The following is a 14,843-nucleotide window of genomic DNA, read 5'->3' on the forward strand; positions in this document are numbered from 1 at the left end:
GCGGCTGAGGCGCCCGAGCACCGCCAGAGCCTGAAAAACACTTCATCTTTGCCGTGTCAGCCACCAAACCGAAATACAAACTCTTTCCCAAGCGGTCACCCGCTCGGAGCTGTGCCCACCCTCACCGCAGACGGGCAGCATTTGTGGGTTTGGGTTTTTAAAATCGGCGTTTTTGCAGCAGCGCGTTCCGTTGGCAACACAACCCCGCAGGAGCCCCCCCCGGGAGAGGCTGGTTGGGCGCTGCCGCGGGGGAGCGGCCCGGGGGCGCGGACGGAGGTGCCGCAGTACCGCGTGCGGCCTCGGGGGCAGCGCCCGGCACCAGCGCGGCGACACCGGCCCCGGCCTCGGCCCGGCGGCGATGCCCACGGCCCCCGCCGCCCCCAGCATGCTGCGGGTGACCTGCGTGCTGCTGCTGCTCGGCCGCGCCGCCCCGGCGGCAGGTAAGGGGCCGCCGGTCTGCGCTGGCATCGCCGCCGCGGAGCGGTTCCCGGGAAGAGGGCGAGGGGGGGTGAGGGCAGCTGCGGCGGTGGGGCGAGTGGGGGCAGAGCTCAGGCGTGAGCTGCTTTACTTGGATGGTGGTGGTTCCCTGCCCGGGCTTGCTGGCTGTGACAGGGGATGGAGGCAGCTCCGGGCACCCTCTCGCCTTCCCAGACTTTATTCTCAGGCGCTGCGACCTTGGCGCTTGCAGAGAAGCTGGGGCATCCCGGGGAGCCGCGGGTCTGCTTTGCACTTCCTAACCCAGCGGCCGCATTTCTGTTCCTCCGCTGACCCAGCGCAGTGGCTCACAAGGCACCTGGGCAGCCTCTCTCCCCCGCTGTGGTAGCCTCGCTGTGCTGCCTTCTGCAAAGAGGTCGGAAAGGTAGAAGAAATGCCACAATTTGATGAGATGTCTTGCTTTGCCCGTGTCTCACTGGGTGACCTTGGGTTAGCCACTTAATCTCCAACTGCTGCAGCTGTTGGGCTTCAGTGTGGCCCTGGTTTGTAAATCACCGAGATAACGTCCAAGGAGAAGCGCTAGATAAGCGTGAGGTAGCTGGCTATTTTTTTCTGAGATCTGCTACAACAAAGCAGAGGAGGACAGCCTGAATCTAGAGACCTGAAACCTTGCTGTCCCAGATTTCACCAAATCACAGGCATTTCTCTATTAACTCAAAAATCTGAACTCGGAGCCATTCCTTGTGCTGTGAAATGGGAACAGCAGAGTTCTCACCCAGGCAGTAATGTTAGTTATTTCTTACAGTCCTTTTGCATCCAGATTTGCTCAGCACCTGTGATCTGTGAAATGAAATGCGGGCAGTAAGTAGATGCTTTGAGTTCTCCTTCCACGCCATCCCAAGCTGGTGGGTACAGGAAAGGCAACGCACTGGTTAGCTGATCCCAGTGCTCCCTCCACATTACAGGTCATGGATGAGCGAGAGGTGCAGCTGCTGAAGCTCACAGATTCAGGTCCCTGTTAGCAATCTGGTGGCTGCTGAAAGAGAGGGGGAGAAAAGTCGCCAGCATGAGAACCCCAAAGCTCTGCTGCTCTGCCCAGCATTGCCCCATTGCTCACCAGTGAGAGGACAGCCATGTGGAGCGCTGTTGCAGGGAGGGAACATGCTTCATGTTGGAGGCAAAAAAGAGATCCTGTTCCCAGCTCTGCCCCAATTCTTAGCTTTCCATCGTTTTTGCCTTTCTTTTTGTTTTGAGGTTTTGGGGTTAGGGTTTTTTTGGATTTTGTTTTTGGGTTTTTTAGTTTTATTTTTAACAGATGCATTTCATTTAATCTTGCTGCTGTGCTATTTTTTGGAAAAATTGAATGTATCCTTTCCATAAAACCCAATCTCACTCACACTCTGCCTATTGCAGTAGTTGTAAGAGCTGCAGTAAGTAGCTGTGTAAAACCAGCAGAGAAGAAGATAACGGTGAGCGATCCTGAGCAGCAGGGATGGTTCAGTATCACAGGTCCAGCACTTCTCACACTTTGCTGTTTCATAGAACATAGAGTAGTTTGGGTTGGAAGGGGCCTTTAAAGGTCATCTAGTCCAACCGCCCTCCAGTGAGCAGGGACATCTTCAACTAGATCAGGTTGCTCAGAGCCCCGTCCAACCTGGCCTTAAACGCTTCCAGAGATGAGGCATCTACCACCTCTCTGGGCAACCTGTGCCAGTGTTTCACCACCATCATTGTAAAAAATTTCTTCCATATATGTTGTCTGAATTTATCCTCTTCTAGTTTAAAGCCATTACTCCTTGTCCTATTGCTACAGGCCCTACTAAAAAGTCTGTCCTCATCTTTCTCGTAAGCCCCCTTTAAGCATTGAAAGGCTGCAATAAGGTCTCCCCGCAGCCTTCTTTTCTCCAGGCTGAACAAGCCCAACTCTCTCAGCCTGTCCTCATAGGAATGGTGCTCCAGCCCTCAGATCATTTTTTGTTGCCTCCTCTGGACCCGCTCCAACAGGTCCATGTCTTTCCTGTGCTGAGGGCTCCAGAGCTGGCTGCAGTACTCCAGGTGGGGTCTCACCAGAGCAGAGTAAAGGGGCAGAATCACCTACCCTGACCTGCTGGCCACGCTGCTTTCGATGCAGCCCAGGATATGGTTCGCTTTCTGGCTGCAAGCACCCATTGCCAGCTCACCTCCAGCTTTTCATCCACAAGTTCCCCCAAGTCCTTCTCTGCAGGGCTGGTCTTCACCCCTTCATCCCCCACTCTGTACTGATACTGGGGGTTGCCCTGACCCAGGCACAGGACCCTGCACTTGACATTGTTGAACTCATAAGGTTCCCATGGCCCTGCTTCTCAAGCTTGTCCAGGTCCCTCTGGATGGCAACTGATCTGGCACTAGGCCATGGCATAGGTTTCATTTACATTGGGATTTTTCATCCTTTCCTGGATAAAGGAAGTCAGTGGTGGGCTGTAGAGAAGAAACAGCTGGTACTGAGGTTTTTTTGTTCAGTTAGGAGGAAAGTGGGGGAGACATGCACGTCAAAAGAGCTGATAAAGGAATCTATTGGATGAGATCTTACCTGAGTTTGAAAGTTCATTTTTTTAGGACAGAGGTTGTTGCTGAGCTTAGGGTTCTTCCAGTAGCTGGAAGTTTAGTGACCATGGTAGATCATTAGTGACACTGAACCTACAGCCAGCGCCCAGCTCTGCCTATAAAATCTCATCAAAGTTTTTGTGATGTTCTAGTCTGAAGCTCTCTTCTACTATTAATATTTCTAGGACACAGTCTAACATGTTGTTTAATGCTACTTGTTTGAGTTCATATATAGATGTAACAGTTTCTGTTCCAGGTTTTTAAATGGTTAAAAAAAAAAAAAGTGGTAAAGTCTTTGCTGAGATGAGTGTCATTGTTAGTTACATAACTACAGCTAACTAGTGAAAATGTGTAAATAAATAAATAAAATAAAAAAATGCAATACAACAAGGTTTGGGGTTTTTTTCCTTCTGATTTCTACAGAGGAGTATGGTCTGGAAATAACCAACAATGGCCCCATCACAACAGGAGCTCAAGCTACCATTCGCGCCAGCCTAAGTATGAACAACAACAGTGTCGCATCAAACTTCTATCACTTTAACTGGATTTATGCTCCTCTGATTCTGATAGAGAAATCTGAGCAGCGATTTAACTCCGTAATTAATGTGACTGGTGAATTTCCTGGGACTTTTCCTGTATCTGTCTGGGTGACTCATAGAAACTGTTGGTTATGTCGGCCGGTTGCTAGAAACGTCACCATGCTTCAGATTACAGGTAAAATGGGTTTACAACTTCTTCAGGAAGTCAGTTTACATCAGGATGCTTGCTGCCTTTGCTAGCATCAGAAAAATTAAAGTCAGGCATAAATAACGGCTTCTGCCAACAGAGTTTGATTTGTGTAGCCCTTTGATTGAAGGCAGTTTTGGATGGCACTGTACTAACTGGGCCATGCTGTAATCTACCTACAACGAGGAAGCAAGTGTGATCCTGCCTATGTTTTCCTGCATCTACCGCTTAGAGAAACTGAACTAGAAACCAGATGCCTCAGTAGCTGCAGTTCATACATCAGCATTGTTCAATGATATCCAGACTCCTAAAACAATGCTTCCTGCACTGCTTCACAGCATTTCTAGTCCTAAAATTAAGCTGGGCAGCAGCAATGACAATCTACTGATTTTCCCTGTTGCATGACATAGCAAAACCTTCGGTCATCAGCACAACAGAGCCACTGCATTTTCTTTTAAAGTTCTGGCTGAGTGTACTGAAATTGGATGTGAAGTCATGGCTGCATTTCCAAATACTGCTAAGGGCAATTTCAGCTTACTGGGAATGTTCATAACCATAAATATGCATTTTTTGACAAATTGACCAATGGTACAGTATGGTTAACCTAATCTCTGATACAGGGATTCACATGAAATATCATCTCACAGCTTCCCACAATCCCTTCCTTCAAAGACTTAACAATATGTCCCAGCACTCTACTTACATGCTAAAAAAATAGACCCAGCTCCCAGCTGAAGATAAGAACATGCATGAGGACAAAGAGCTAACCACAGGGCATAGCTGACATTTTGGGGAATAGCTGTTGACCAAGCTTTGTAAAAGTATACATGACATCTTTTCTGTCTTAAGAACTGCTGCCTTGCCGAATATCTACTTATGCTTTTCTTGCTTTGCACTCTTATATTCTCAAGCCACAAGCAAAAGGGATAGAAGCTTTCTATAGCTGTGAAAGGTAAGAGCCCATTGTACCTTTCTGCCTTCTCCAAGCAAGAGAAACCAGCCTCATTCTGAAGCAGTAATTGTAATTCTTATTTGTGCATCATCAAGGGAACAGTTAACCAGATTTAATGAACTGTTAACAAGTTAAGAGTCTGTTACTGGTAATTAATATCCCATTAATTTTATAATGAGCTGATAAGTGTATCATCATAATACCTCTTTATTTATAGGTTAGAGAGGTTTTTTTAGATTAGCCTTTACCAGTCCTTGTGAACAAACCTGAGCGTAGGATCTCTCGCAGGCATCAAAATCAAAATTTCATCCCTTCTGTAGTCACAACATATAGCACATCTGTTATTCACAGCAGTCAAATTTCCATTTGAGTAGAGGTAGCTGAAACTAAAAAACAATAAACAGCAACATAAAAAATCCACAAACCAATAAAGCAAAAAACGCCACCCCAAACATGAAGGGCATGAATACTGGCTTGATCTGAATCCCTTGATCTAGACACTTGATGTTAATCCCAGTTCTTTTTAAATCAGTAGTAAAAATGTATATTGACTTCAGTCAGTCCAGGATTATTTCTCCTGGTTCTATAGAAGCTTTATCATGGCCCACTTATAACCCTAAATAAGTAATTTGATCTCTCTGCCTCACTAACATGTGTAACAACACTTACTAATAGATATAAAATACACTTAACCCCTTGGACTAGGGCACAGCGAGACTTACACAGTATATTTTAAATTACATTTTGATGCTCACACACAACATGCTATGAAAGTGATATATGCTGTCATTCTTTCTCCACCTTATTATTCCACAGAATTTATAACAGGGAATCTTACCATCGCCCAGATAGAAGACAGTAGATTTATTACGCGTGGTTCTAGTTCTTCCATGGGTGCCATGACCCGGATTTCTTTCTGGCTTCATGACCCAAGTCATTACTTCAAGTCAGCATCATTTGTCTACAACTGGGATTTTGGAGATGGGTAAGTGTGGTTATTTTGTTTGCTTTAATGAGTATTCACGGTGGCTCTGATCAGATGTTTGTCTAGAGAAAAATCCTGATTAAATCATAGGACAAAGTGTACATTCTTAGCATGTGAAACAGGTGAATTAAGAAAACTTTTGCACAGAAACCACTGCATCCTCACAAAAAGGTGATGTTTTAAAGACCTACATTCCTTGTTCAAATATATGATTGGGTGTATTACTGTGTGTGCAATGAGACAAACTGAACTGAATGAGCTGGAAAAAGTAACTTATTGTAAATTGTTATTTTAAAACATTACACCTGCAGATCTCCATTAGCAGGTTGTTGTTGTTGAATATGTGAATAATTTGTGCACTTAAGGAAACTAAACTGGAAGCAGTGTACTGTCTTGTGGTTAGGCAGTAAGTAGCTGTTACTATGACCAGCTACCCATAAATATATCACAGCTTGGGTGAGGAGATTTTGAAAGTGTGTAGGTCTCTGAGATAATATGGAGGGGCTCATTAACACACACCTAATGCTTACCTAATAACAAAATGGAGGGGGAGAAACCAACATAGCTCATAACCTTCAGAAATAAAACTATGGGTATTATCTAGCCCTTAAGCCAATCTGCAGTAGGGAAGAAAAAAGACATTCACTTATTTTCCTTCACTGAGGACAAATATATGTCCAATACAAATAAGCATTTGCAAATAGAAATGTAAGCTTTAGTCTTTCAATACTAAAGTCTGTCTTTCTCTCTTTCTTTCTTTCTTTGCCCCCCCACCTTAGTGCTTCAGTTAGCTTATAGTCCACCTGCTATAAAGGTAGTTTTCATAATTTACTGACTATTCCAATTCCATTTTGTGAATTCTTCTAGCATTATCTTCAGTTTCTTTGATTAAAAATTTATAAATATACTCTGGGTTTCATACCGATTGTAGTTTTATTGGAAATGCCACAGACATTGGCATTGTCCTCATTGATATGGACATAAAGTAGAATTAGAATCACAGCTGACTAGCATTGTCTATAAAGAAAATACATTTGAGCTTACTGCTTTTTAAATCAGAAATATGCAAGGACTTGGTAAAGGGCAATTTTGATTCTAAATTTTTTTCTAATTCTTTTTATGTTACACATAAATATGTTACACATAATCTTTCTATGTTACACATAAACTCTATGTTACACATAGAGTTTATCAGGTTACTAAGGAACCCTTTGTCTACTATAACGGCTCTACCATGGGGAACCGCACAGTGCATCTGAAAGTCATAGCTGAATGGGAGCAAATTGGAAGCATCGTACATGAAAGAGAAATGGTGCAGAAAACTGGTGATTTTACCACTGCTCTGGAGCTGTTAGGTAATTATAAAATATTTTGCATACTCAAAACAGAACTTGCTATATATGTACAGGTACAATCTAGCTTTAATGGGATAATATAACTTCAGTGTTGTTTCATGTGCAAGAACTGGTCACCATTAGTCAATGAAGAGTTTCTACTGCAAAACAGACTTTGCGCTGTTCTAGTACAGAAAAAGTGGAGTGAAATTTACAAAATCTTCTGTTTCTTTTTAATTTAGCAAAAGTTTCACTGTCTTTTGTAAAATTCTCACATACACTTACAACTTACAACAAAAGATTTACTATAACTTGTGGAAGATTTGTTTGTTTAATTTACGTCAGCTATCCCTAAAAATGAAATTAGTTAAAATAATCACTAGGAAAGTCACATTGATTTGATCAGCTTCTGGAGTAAAGACACACATAAGTAAAAGTATACAGGATTATAAAGTAATTGATTATATATATTAAAAAGAAATCACAAAACATTCAGAAAACTTACAATGACTCTACAGCTAGGTTTCCTTTTTAGGTGTGAGGCAAGTATTATTATTTGTGTGACTGATGCAGCTAAAATCTGCAAAGTCTATGAAAACAAACCTTCACTGGAAAACCAGTGAATTTCAAGTTTACATGTGGAGTGTGATGTGCTTTTTTTTGTTCCTCTCAGATGCTGTTAAAAGTATTAACATAGTGGGCTCCAGAGAGACTCACGTAATGGAAAACTTGAGTTTATCTCTTCATATCAATGGCACGTAAGTAGCAAACACAAATTCTTTCCCCAAAAAGCATTGTCGTTGAAGTGTTTCTCCCCACTGCTTCCTTAAAATAGTCAGTTGCACCCCACAGAACTGTTTCTTAAAACAGAAATTTCTTTTGAACAAAATACTGTTGAGTATTGCTTTTTCCTGACTTGAAATACCATGAACTCTGAGAGCCTGAAAGAACCTGCATCTTTATAGAAAAGTAGAATCCTTCTACGTAAAGCAAATGTTATTTTTATATCTTTGTAAAGAGAATGTGAAAAGAGAATTAGCCAAAGAAAGATAGTGGGAAAAATTACATTTTAGAAATTCTTTTTGAATTTTTCTCCTTGACCAATTTCCCCAACATTAAATTAAACTATATTCAGAGTCCTCTTGCATAGCAGAGATCCTCGACTGGCACATGGGATTAATGGACTTGGGGAATAATTTTGGCAAGGTTAAGGTTGCCACAAGATGAACAAGACAGAGAGGCTCCATGCAGTGAGGACTGCAGGAGTATGAGAGAGTCACGAACACCTCGATCCCAGCACAAGCTCTCTCAAGCTGCAGAACACATCAGAGGGGTTTTTCTTCTTCATGGTTGGATCTTAGAGGTCTTTTCCAACCTTAATGACTCTATGATTTTTGTATGGCAGAAGCATTTTGAATACCATTGAAACACTCAGGAAAGCTCCTTCACCATCAAAACTCCATGGCCACAGAAGTTGTTTATTCTCCAGAAGAATGACACTTCTACATTCTGCTACTAGGAGCTGTTTAGGCTAATCCTGGGTTTAAAAAAAAGAAGGAAATAAAAAAAGAAACAAGAAGAGCATGCCTGTTAGGGATGTAGGATAGAGTGAGCAACACCCAACGCAGAGTCATTTACCAAAGGCTTAAATAGCCCCAGCAGACAAAGCAGCACAGTTTGCATTCAGAAAGTGAATGGCACATTGGTAGGAGTGGAAACTGGGGATGGCAATACAAGTAAATATAAACAGCCAAAAGCCATTACAGGCAAACCTGAAATCCCTAAAAGCAGGCTTGGTTTTAGGATGGACATTGTTTGCCAGACCTAACCTCCTAGCCACAGGACTGGGACTAATGCAATAGTTTATGATAGAGAAACAATGACAAAGGCTTGAGAAATGGGTTATCAAACACAGAGCTAGAAATTTACCTAAACATACAAACATGCTGCATTCTTTAGCAGAGAACATTCTAAAGAGGTAAGGAACAAAATGCTAATAAGATAGGGTAAAGAAAAGCTCTGTTGTCAGAATCAAAGTCCATAGTGCATAAGGTGAGTCCAAGCAGAATCAGTTGGAACAAGGATCTGAAAATGCAAATAAAAGGCATCAGCTAGACATGGTGAAAAGACAAATGGCTATAAAGTACCTAGATTACTTGATAGCAAATAGACACCTTTTTGTTATTGTAAGGGAGTACTGTGATCCTTGCAATTTATTTACCTTTTCCAGCTATTAGTCCATTGTACAGAGCTCATCTTACATTCTTTCCAGTTTTCATTGTGGGTTTTTTTTAATCGGAAAAGTCTTGGGTGTACTTCAGTAGCACAGACAGTGATCACCACTGTGTGAAAAGGACAAAGGAAAACAACCTATACTCCCTTGGAAGGGCAGGAAAAAAAATTTGTTTTATCTTTGCTGGAGAAGGGCTGTAGGGTTTTCTCCACACAATGGCCAGCCTATGACCCACGCAGGTATTCAGCTCTTAGCTGAAAGGCTTGCTCTTATAGAAGTATCACAAAGAACTTTTTCAATTGACAAAGTATATCAACCAAACAATTGTGCAATTAATTACTTCTGTATTTGTATGTAGATTAACTTCATTATTTTAAAAATTATTATGCTATTATAACCAAGTGATTCATCAGTTCTTAGCTGAAATTTTTGTGAAGTTTTCACCTTTCTTTTTTTTCTTTTGGTTTTGTCATTTCAGCCCGCCACTGGCATTATGCTGGCTTATAAAGTCCGAGTGTGTTCCACTTGAAGGTGAAAAATGCCATCTGGTGGTGATTAATGGCTCCTGCTACAATCTCAGCCACACCTTCAGTGACGCTGGACAGTATTGTCTCAGCATCAGAGTGGAGAATGGCATGACGATGCTGCAGACATACCATGAAATAAAAGTGTGGCCAACAGGTGAGGAGTGACTAGTCTGAGCAGCACAGAGGTTCCTACCTGTCAGGAAATCGAGAGTTTCAACCATGTCAAGGACAATTACCAGCCTACAGATGAGGTGTCTGGAAACTGGTATAGATCCATATAAGCGTAGGAAGCAAGAAGAGAAAAAGGCCTAAAATGGCCCAACTGTAATTGCTCTGAGCTTCTTGCATCCTGCTGAACCCTTAGGCTCAAAAGCATCTTGAAGCTAATGAGTTTCCTGGGAAGGCTGAGTTACTTAAATTACATATTTTTCAATTTAAATAGTCTGGCTCTTGTAGCTAGAGAGGATAACTAGGAAAACATAGGCGTCTAACACTCCCTTTACTAAGCAGTTTCAATACTTCTTTTTGATTAGTTTAGTTACGGGTTTTTTTAAGGGTAGATTTTTCTAGCCCCCCATTTCATTACAGTTTCTGTCCCTGCAGCCAGCAATCCCTGCTGGCTCCCCCACGTATGCTCACACGTGCCCCTTATGGGTCCCTGAATTATCTGAGAAAGTGGTTTGGTGGCCAAGTGAAGACAACCTGACCGGGGGACAGCCAGGCTGTGATACAGAACGGTTATACCATCTCACTGTGGGACAACACTTGTATAGAAACATAGAATCATTAAGGTTGGAAAAGATCTCTAAGATCATCAAGTCCAGCCATCAACCCAACACCACCAGGCCTCCTAAACCATGTCCCCCCACTAAAGTGCCATGTCTACATGTTTTTTGAACACCTCTAGGGATGGTGACTGCACCACCTCTCTGGGCAGCCTGTACCAAGGCCTGAACACTCTTTCAGTGAAGACATTTTCCTAATATCCAATTTAAACCTCCTCTGACACAGCTTGAAGCCATTTCTTCTCATTCTATCGCTAGTGACCTGAGGGAAGAGACCAACCCCCACCTCACCACAACCTCCTTTCAGGTAGTTGTAGGGAGTGATAAGGTCTCCCCTCAGCCTCCTCTTCTCCAGGCTAAACACCCCCAGCTCCCTCAGCTGCTCCTCGTAAGACTTCTTCTCCAGACCCTTCACCAGCTTCGTTGCCCTTCTCTGGACACGCTCCAGCACCTCAATGTCCTTCTTGTCCTGAGGGGCCCAAAACTGAACACGGTACTCGAGGTGCGGCCTCAGAAGTGCCAAGCACAGGGGCACAATCACTGCCTTGCTCCTGCTGGCCACACTATCCCTGATACAAGCCAGGATGCTGGTGGCCTCCTTGGCCACCTGGGCACTGCTGGCTCATGCTCTCTGTCAACCAGCACCCCCAGGTCCTTCTCCGCTGGGCAGCTCTCCAGCCACTCTTCCCCAAGCCTGTAGCATTGCATGGGGTTGTTGTGACCAAAGTGCAGGACCCAGCACTTCCCCTGCATACAGACAACGCAGCTCACTCCAGAAGGCACTGGTGTGCATTCGGGGCTAAGTGTGCAAATCCTCTCTGCTGGAAGCTGCTAGCTGCCACAAAGATTAGGTTCCTTCCTATCCTCTTGGGGTACCACAGAAGTACAAACACCCTAGGCAGTTAGGGCTAACATATGTAACTCGGTGGGGTTTTGTAGGCTGTTCAGAGGAAAAGAGGAGTAAAAAAGGTAAGAACCTTAAAACCTCGTAACCCCACATTCCCACTTCCAAGATTTCAGAAAGATCTGAAGCAATCTGGGCTGAAAACTTTATTCCCTGTTACACATTTGTTCTAAAAATACAGAACACATTTTAGAACAAATACAAAACACATTTTTAGAACAAATATGCATTTGTTCTAAAAGTACGAAAACTTTTCCTAGACCATAATTTCTTTCTCACTGTTGCCTCTTCTCAGTGTATTGTACCACTCCAGGAATGTGCCCTTGTGCTCTTTCCTAGGGATCCACCCGGCTTTCTTTGTCCTGCTCTGCATCGCTTTGGTTTCAGCAATGCTAGGACTGGTGCTGTATACGACCTTTCGAAGTAATACACAACAAAAAGATCTCGTGGAGGTATTCAGTTGCTCTTATTTTAAGGTGGGATGGTAATTAGATACCTTTCAGCCATATCCCTTCTTTAATCCCTAGACAAACAGGACAGGAGGAAGCATTTCCCTGGTGTGTCTGACCTGTTCCATGGAAAAATCTGAACAGTGTTGGCAAAAACTTTAAGCAACAGGCATGCTTCTAGCTTGTTGTGGAGAACTGTAACTGTAATTCAAGCAGCCAGGGCTATCATGGGAAGTTTGTTAATATTCCCGAGCAGGTGCTTGCATTGAAGGATCGGTTTTGGAGGATCTGCATCAGAGTGGTTACACGACAGAAAGCAGGGGGATAGTGAGAGAGGATACAGGACAGTAAAAAAGGGTTGGTATGTTACCTAAAGTGGCACTAAATTGTCAGCTGACCGTAGTACATGATCTTTATCTTCCCTGCTCCCTTCTTTCTCTGGTGTAGTTTTCATTTGCTACATTATTGTATTTGTAATAAGCATGAGCTTCCAAATAAAAAGTAGCTTTCATGGCTCTTTGGAAAGTACCTAATACACTTTACTTCATGCCACAATATGAATAATATACCTCTAGAGGTACTGCCTTGGAGCCAGGTGTGCAGCAGGTTTAAATCAGAAGTCTGTCTGAAGTTGGTGACTGACTGAAACTAGTTGAGGACCAAGTGCCATTTCTGGTCCAAAGTATTCTTTCTAGACTGACTTGAGCCAGTAGGACCCAAATTAAAAATTATCTCTTTGATGTTCCTTTTCCAGGTAGCTGACTTTGACTTTTCTCCACTGTCTGATGAAAACCTGTCTTCCCATTCAGAGTCAGGCTGTGGCCAAATATGTTGCAGATCATGTTTTCTTCGGTCATCTCAAGAAGCTGCCAGGGAGAGTCATGAACTTCTACATTCTTTCTACAAGCCACTCAAAACATACACAGTGTGAAGAACACAACTGCACTTTGGTTACACTAACTGCCAAGTTTAACTTTCTCACTTATGATGAGTTAAAAGCCCAGTGCCACGTGAATGGTTTGGTTTTGCCAATGCAATGAGGTTAACCACTTTAAGTCCAGCACTTGAACATTTCATTCTCTGAACTAAAAAAGAACAAGCGGTGAAACACAGTAAAAGTATCTCTGTATTTTTAAATTACACGGGTGTATACATCAACAGCTGTAAATGCAGCATTTTATTCTGATGAAAGATTGTTTTATGTGCAGGTTTGCTAAACTCACTACCTCTTGTAACTTCTCTGTTCCCTCTGCTGTCTGTTTCAAAGAAGAAAATGCTTAAGACAAACATACCTTTCTTTCCTATGTCACAACAATATTACTGGAAACGGAAGTCACTCAAACTGCTGTCGAATGTGTATTTGGACAAGTCAGTTCCTTTGTAGAACATGTTGAGAACGGCTTCAGTGCTTCTGATGAACCAGACTACCTAATTATGTTGCCTTTTTTCCTCCTGTGTTAAAAGACGCCTTTTTTAAGTTAATGGGCTTTGCGGGACTATAGTGGCTGGTGACCTGCTCATGCAGAGCTAGCTGCTAGCAGTATTTTCGTGGGATTGCAGCACGTGCTGTAGAAGACTCCACATCTGCAACACTTTGTGAAGTAGTACACCACTCTAATCTGTATGAGTACCTTTTTTTTTTTTCCAGGCTGTTCATTCTTCTGTTCTTTCTTATATTACTACCCATCTAGTCACCAAAGATCCTCTTCCAAAAAATGCAACAACCAGTAGCTCAAAGCTGCTCAGCAACACATTCAGTTCAGATTCATAGTCAATATTCAAGGCTGTATAAACTCCATGCCTGTTACAGACTACCTTCTACTATCAGTTTCCTGCTCAGCCAGGCATTGCTCCCTGCTATGAGGCACTTCACAGTACCCTGGAGGCTTCTAAACAAAAATGCCTTTCTGGCTATTTCTTTGTTTAAACGTGACACACCTTGCCCACCTCTGATTTAAAAACGATGGGTGTCCTGGGCTTGGGGTTTTTCAAGTATGTCATAAGTTCTCAAATGCACTGATTAGGAGATAACTGTGTGAATGCGAGGGGAGTTACTGTGAGGTTTTCTGGGTGGTCATCTCACACGTTCAACTTCTGTTTCCCCAGAGAAGCCCAGAACTTCAGTTCCTCTGTGAGTAACATTACATGACCTCAGAAGGGTTTTGTTAATTAACTTGATACATTAAAAATAGAATAGGATCATCTAATAAACAAAGGATCCAGTAAAACGAAGTTTTTTTCAAAAAGTACTTTCCAAGGCAGAACTACATTTGGCTTTTTTTCTAAAGATAAATTCTATTTAGAAGCAAGCTTGTTGATCAGGAGTGGTGTCCTTTGTACTCCTCCTCAGTGCCCTGGTGCCAGAATCTTATCTTAGTCATATTCAGTCACTGTTAAAAATGAGCCTCTCCTTAGCAAAGAAGCTATTGTTCTCAAGAGCCTTATTCAGTTTTATGGCTTTTTCTTGAGATCCCAGCCATCTGTGCCACTGCCGAAGGTACGTGACTTGTTCTGGGATGTCAGTGTGTTCTGTACATGGCTACATGGTCCTCGGGCACTGGGACTAACATATTTCTGACATGCAAAATGCAGCTCAGAGTGACATTGGCCCTAGACAGACTGCACAGTGGCTCTCTGCAGCCAGAAGTTTAGTTTGGCCTTCTTCTTTTATTGCATTGGTGGCAGATATGTGACCCTTGCTGCTATAACACACCTAAAGGTAACCCCTTGGCACACTAATGAATCTGTAAAAAGCCCTTTCTTCTCCATATTGCACTCCTAGCAAAGACAATAACTAGGAGAGAGGAGATTCAGTTATAGGTACCTGAAATGGGTCATTTGGGTTGGAGGAACACCACATCAAAGGAATAAGACCTATGCTCTGCTCTATTTTCCATTAACACCCAGCTGATGCAAAGGGTATCATGGGG

The 14,843-nt window shown here is 42.9% G+C and overlaps 1 protein-coding gene across 1 annotated transcript; it reads left to right on the forward strand.

Annotated features, from left to right (window-relative positions):
• Positions 1-165: 165 nt before the first annotated feature.
• On the forward strand, positions 166-13,336 carry TMEM130 (transmembrane protein 130). Its single transcript, XM_064461698.1, has 8 exons — positions 166-440; positions 3,442-3,732; positions 5,513-5,681; positions 6,867-7,036; positions 7,689-7,773; positions 9,727-9,929; positions 11,804-11,916; positions 12,668-13,336. Exons 1-8 carry the CDS (start codon positions 359-361, stop codon positions 12,842-12,844), a joined length of 1,290 nt encoding a protein of 429 aa, XP_064317768.1. The 5' UTR covers positions 166-358; the 3' UTR covers positions 12,845-13,336.
• The last annotated feature ends 1,507 nt before the right edge of the window (positions 13,337-14,843 follow it).

The sequence above is a fragment of the Phalacrocorax carbo genome, chromosome 10 (genome assembly GCF_963921805.1).
Source record: "Phalacrocorax carbo chromosome 10, bPhaCar2.1, whole genome shotgun sequence".
NCBI lineage: Eukaryota > Metazoa > Chordata > Aves > Suliformes > Phalacrocoracidae > Phalacrocorax > Phalacrocorax carbo.

Excerpts from the sequence above, each read along its gene's own strand:
- TMEM130 (XM_064461698.1), top strand. The coding sequence starts at position 359 with ATGCCCACGGCCCCCGCCGCCCCCAGCATGCTGCGGGTGACCTGCGTG. Across the intron at positions 7,037-7,688 it reads CACTGCTCTGGAGCTGTTAG|ATGCTGTTAAAAGTATTAAC; the intron begins GTAATTATAAAA and ends TGTTCCTCTCAG. Across the intron at positions 7,774-9,726 it reads TCTCTTCATATCAATGGCAC|CCCGCCACTGGCATTATGCT; the intron begins GTAAGTAGCAAA and ends TTGTCATTTCAG.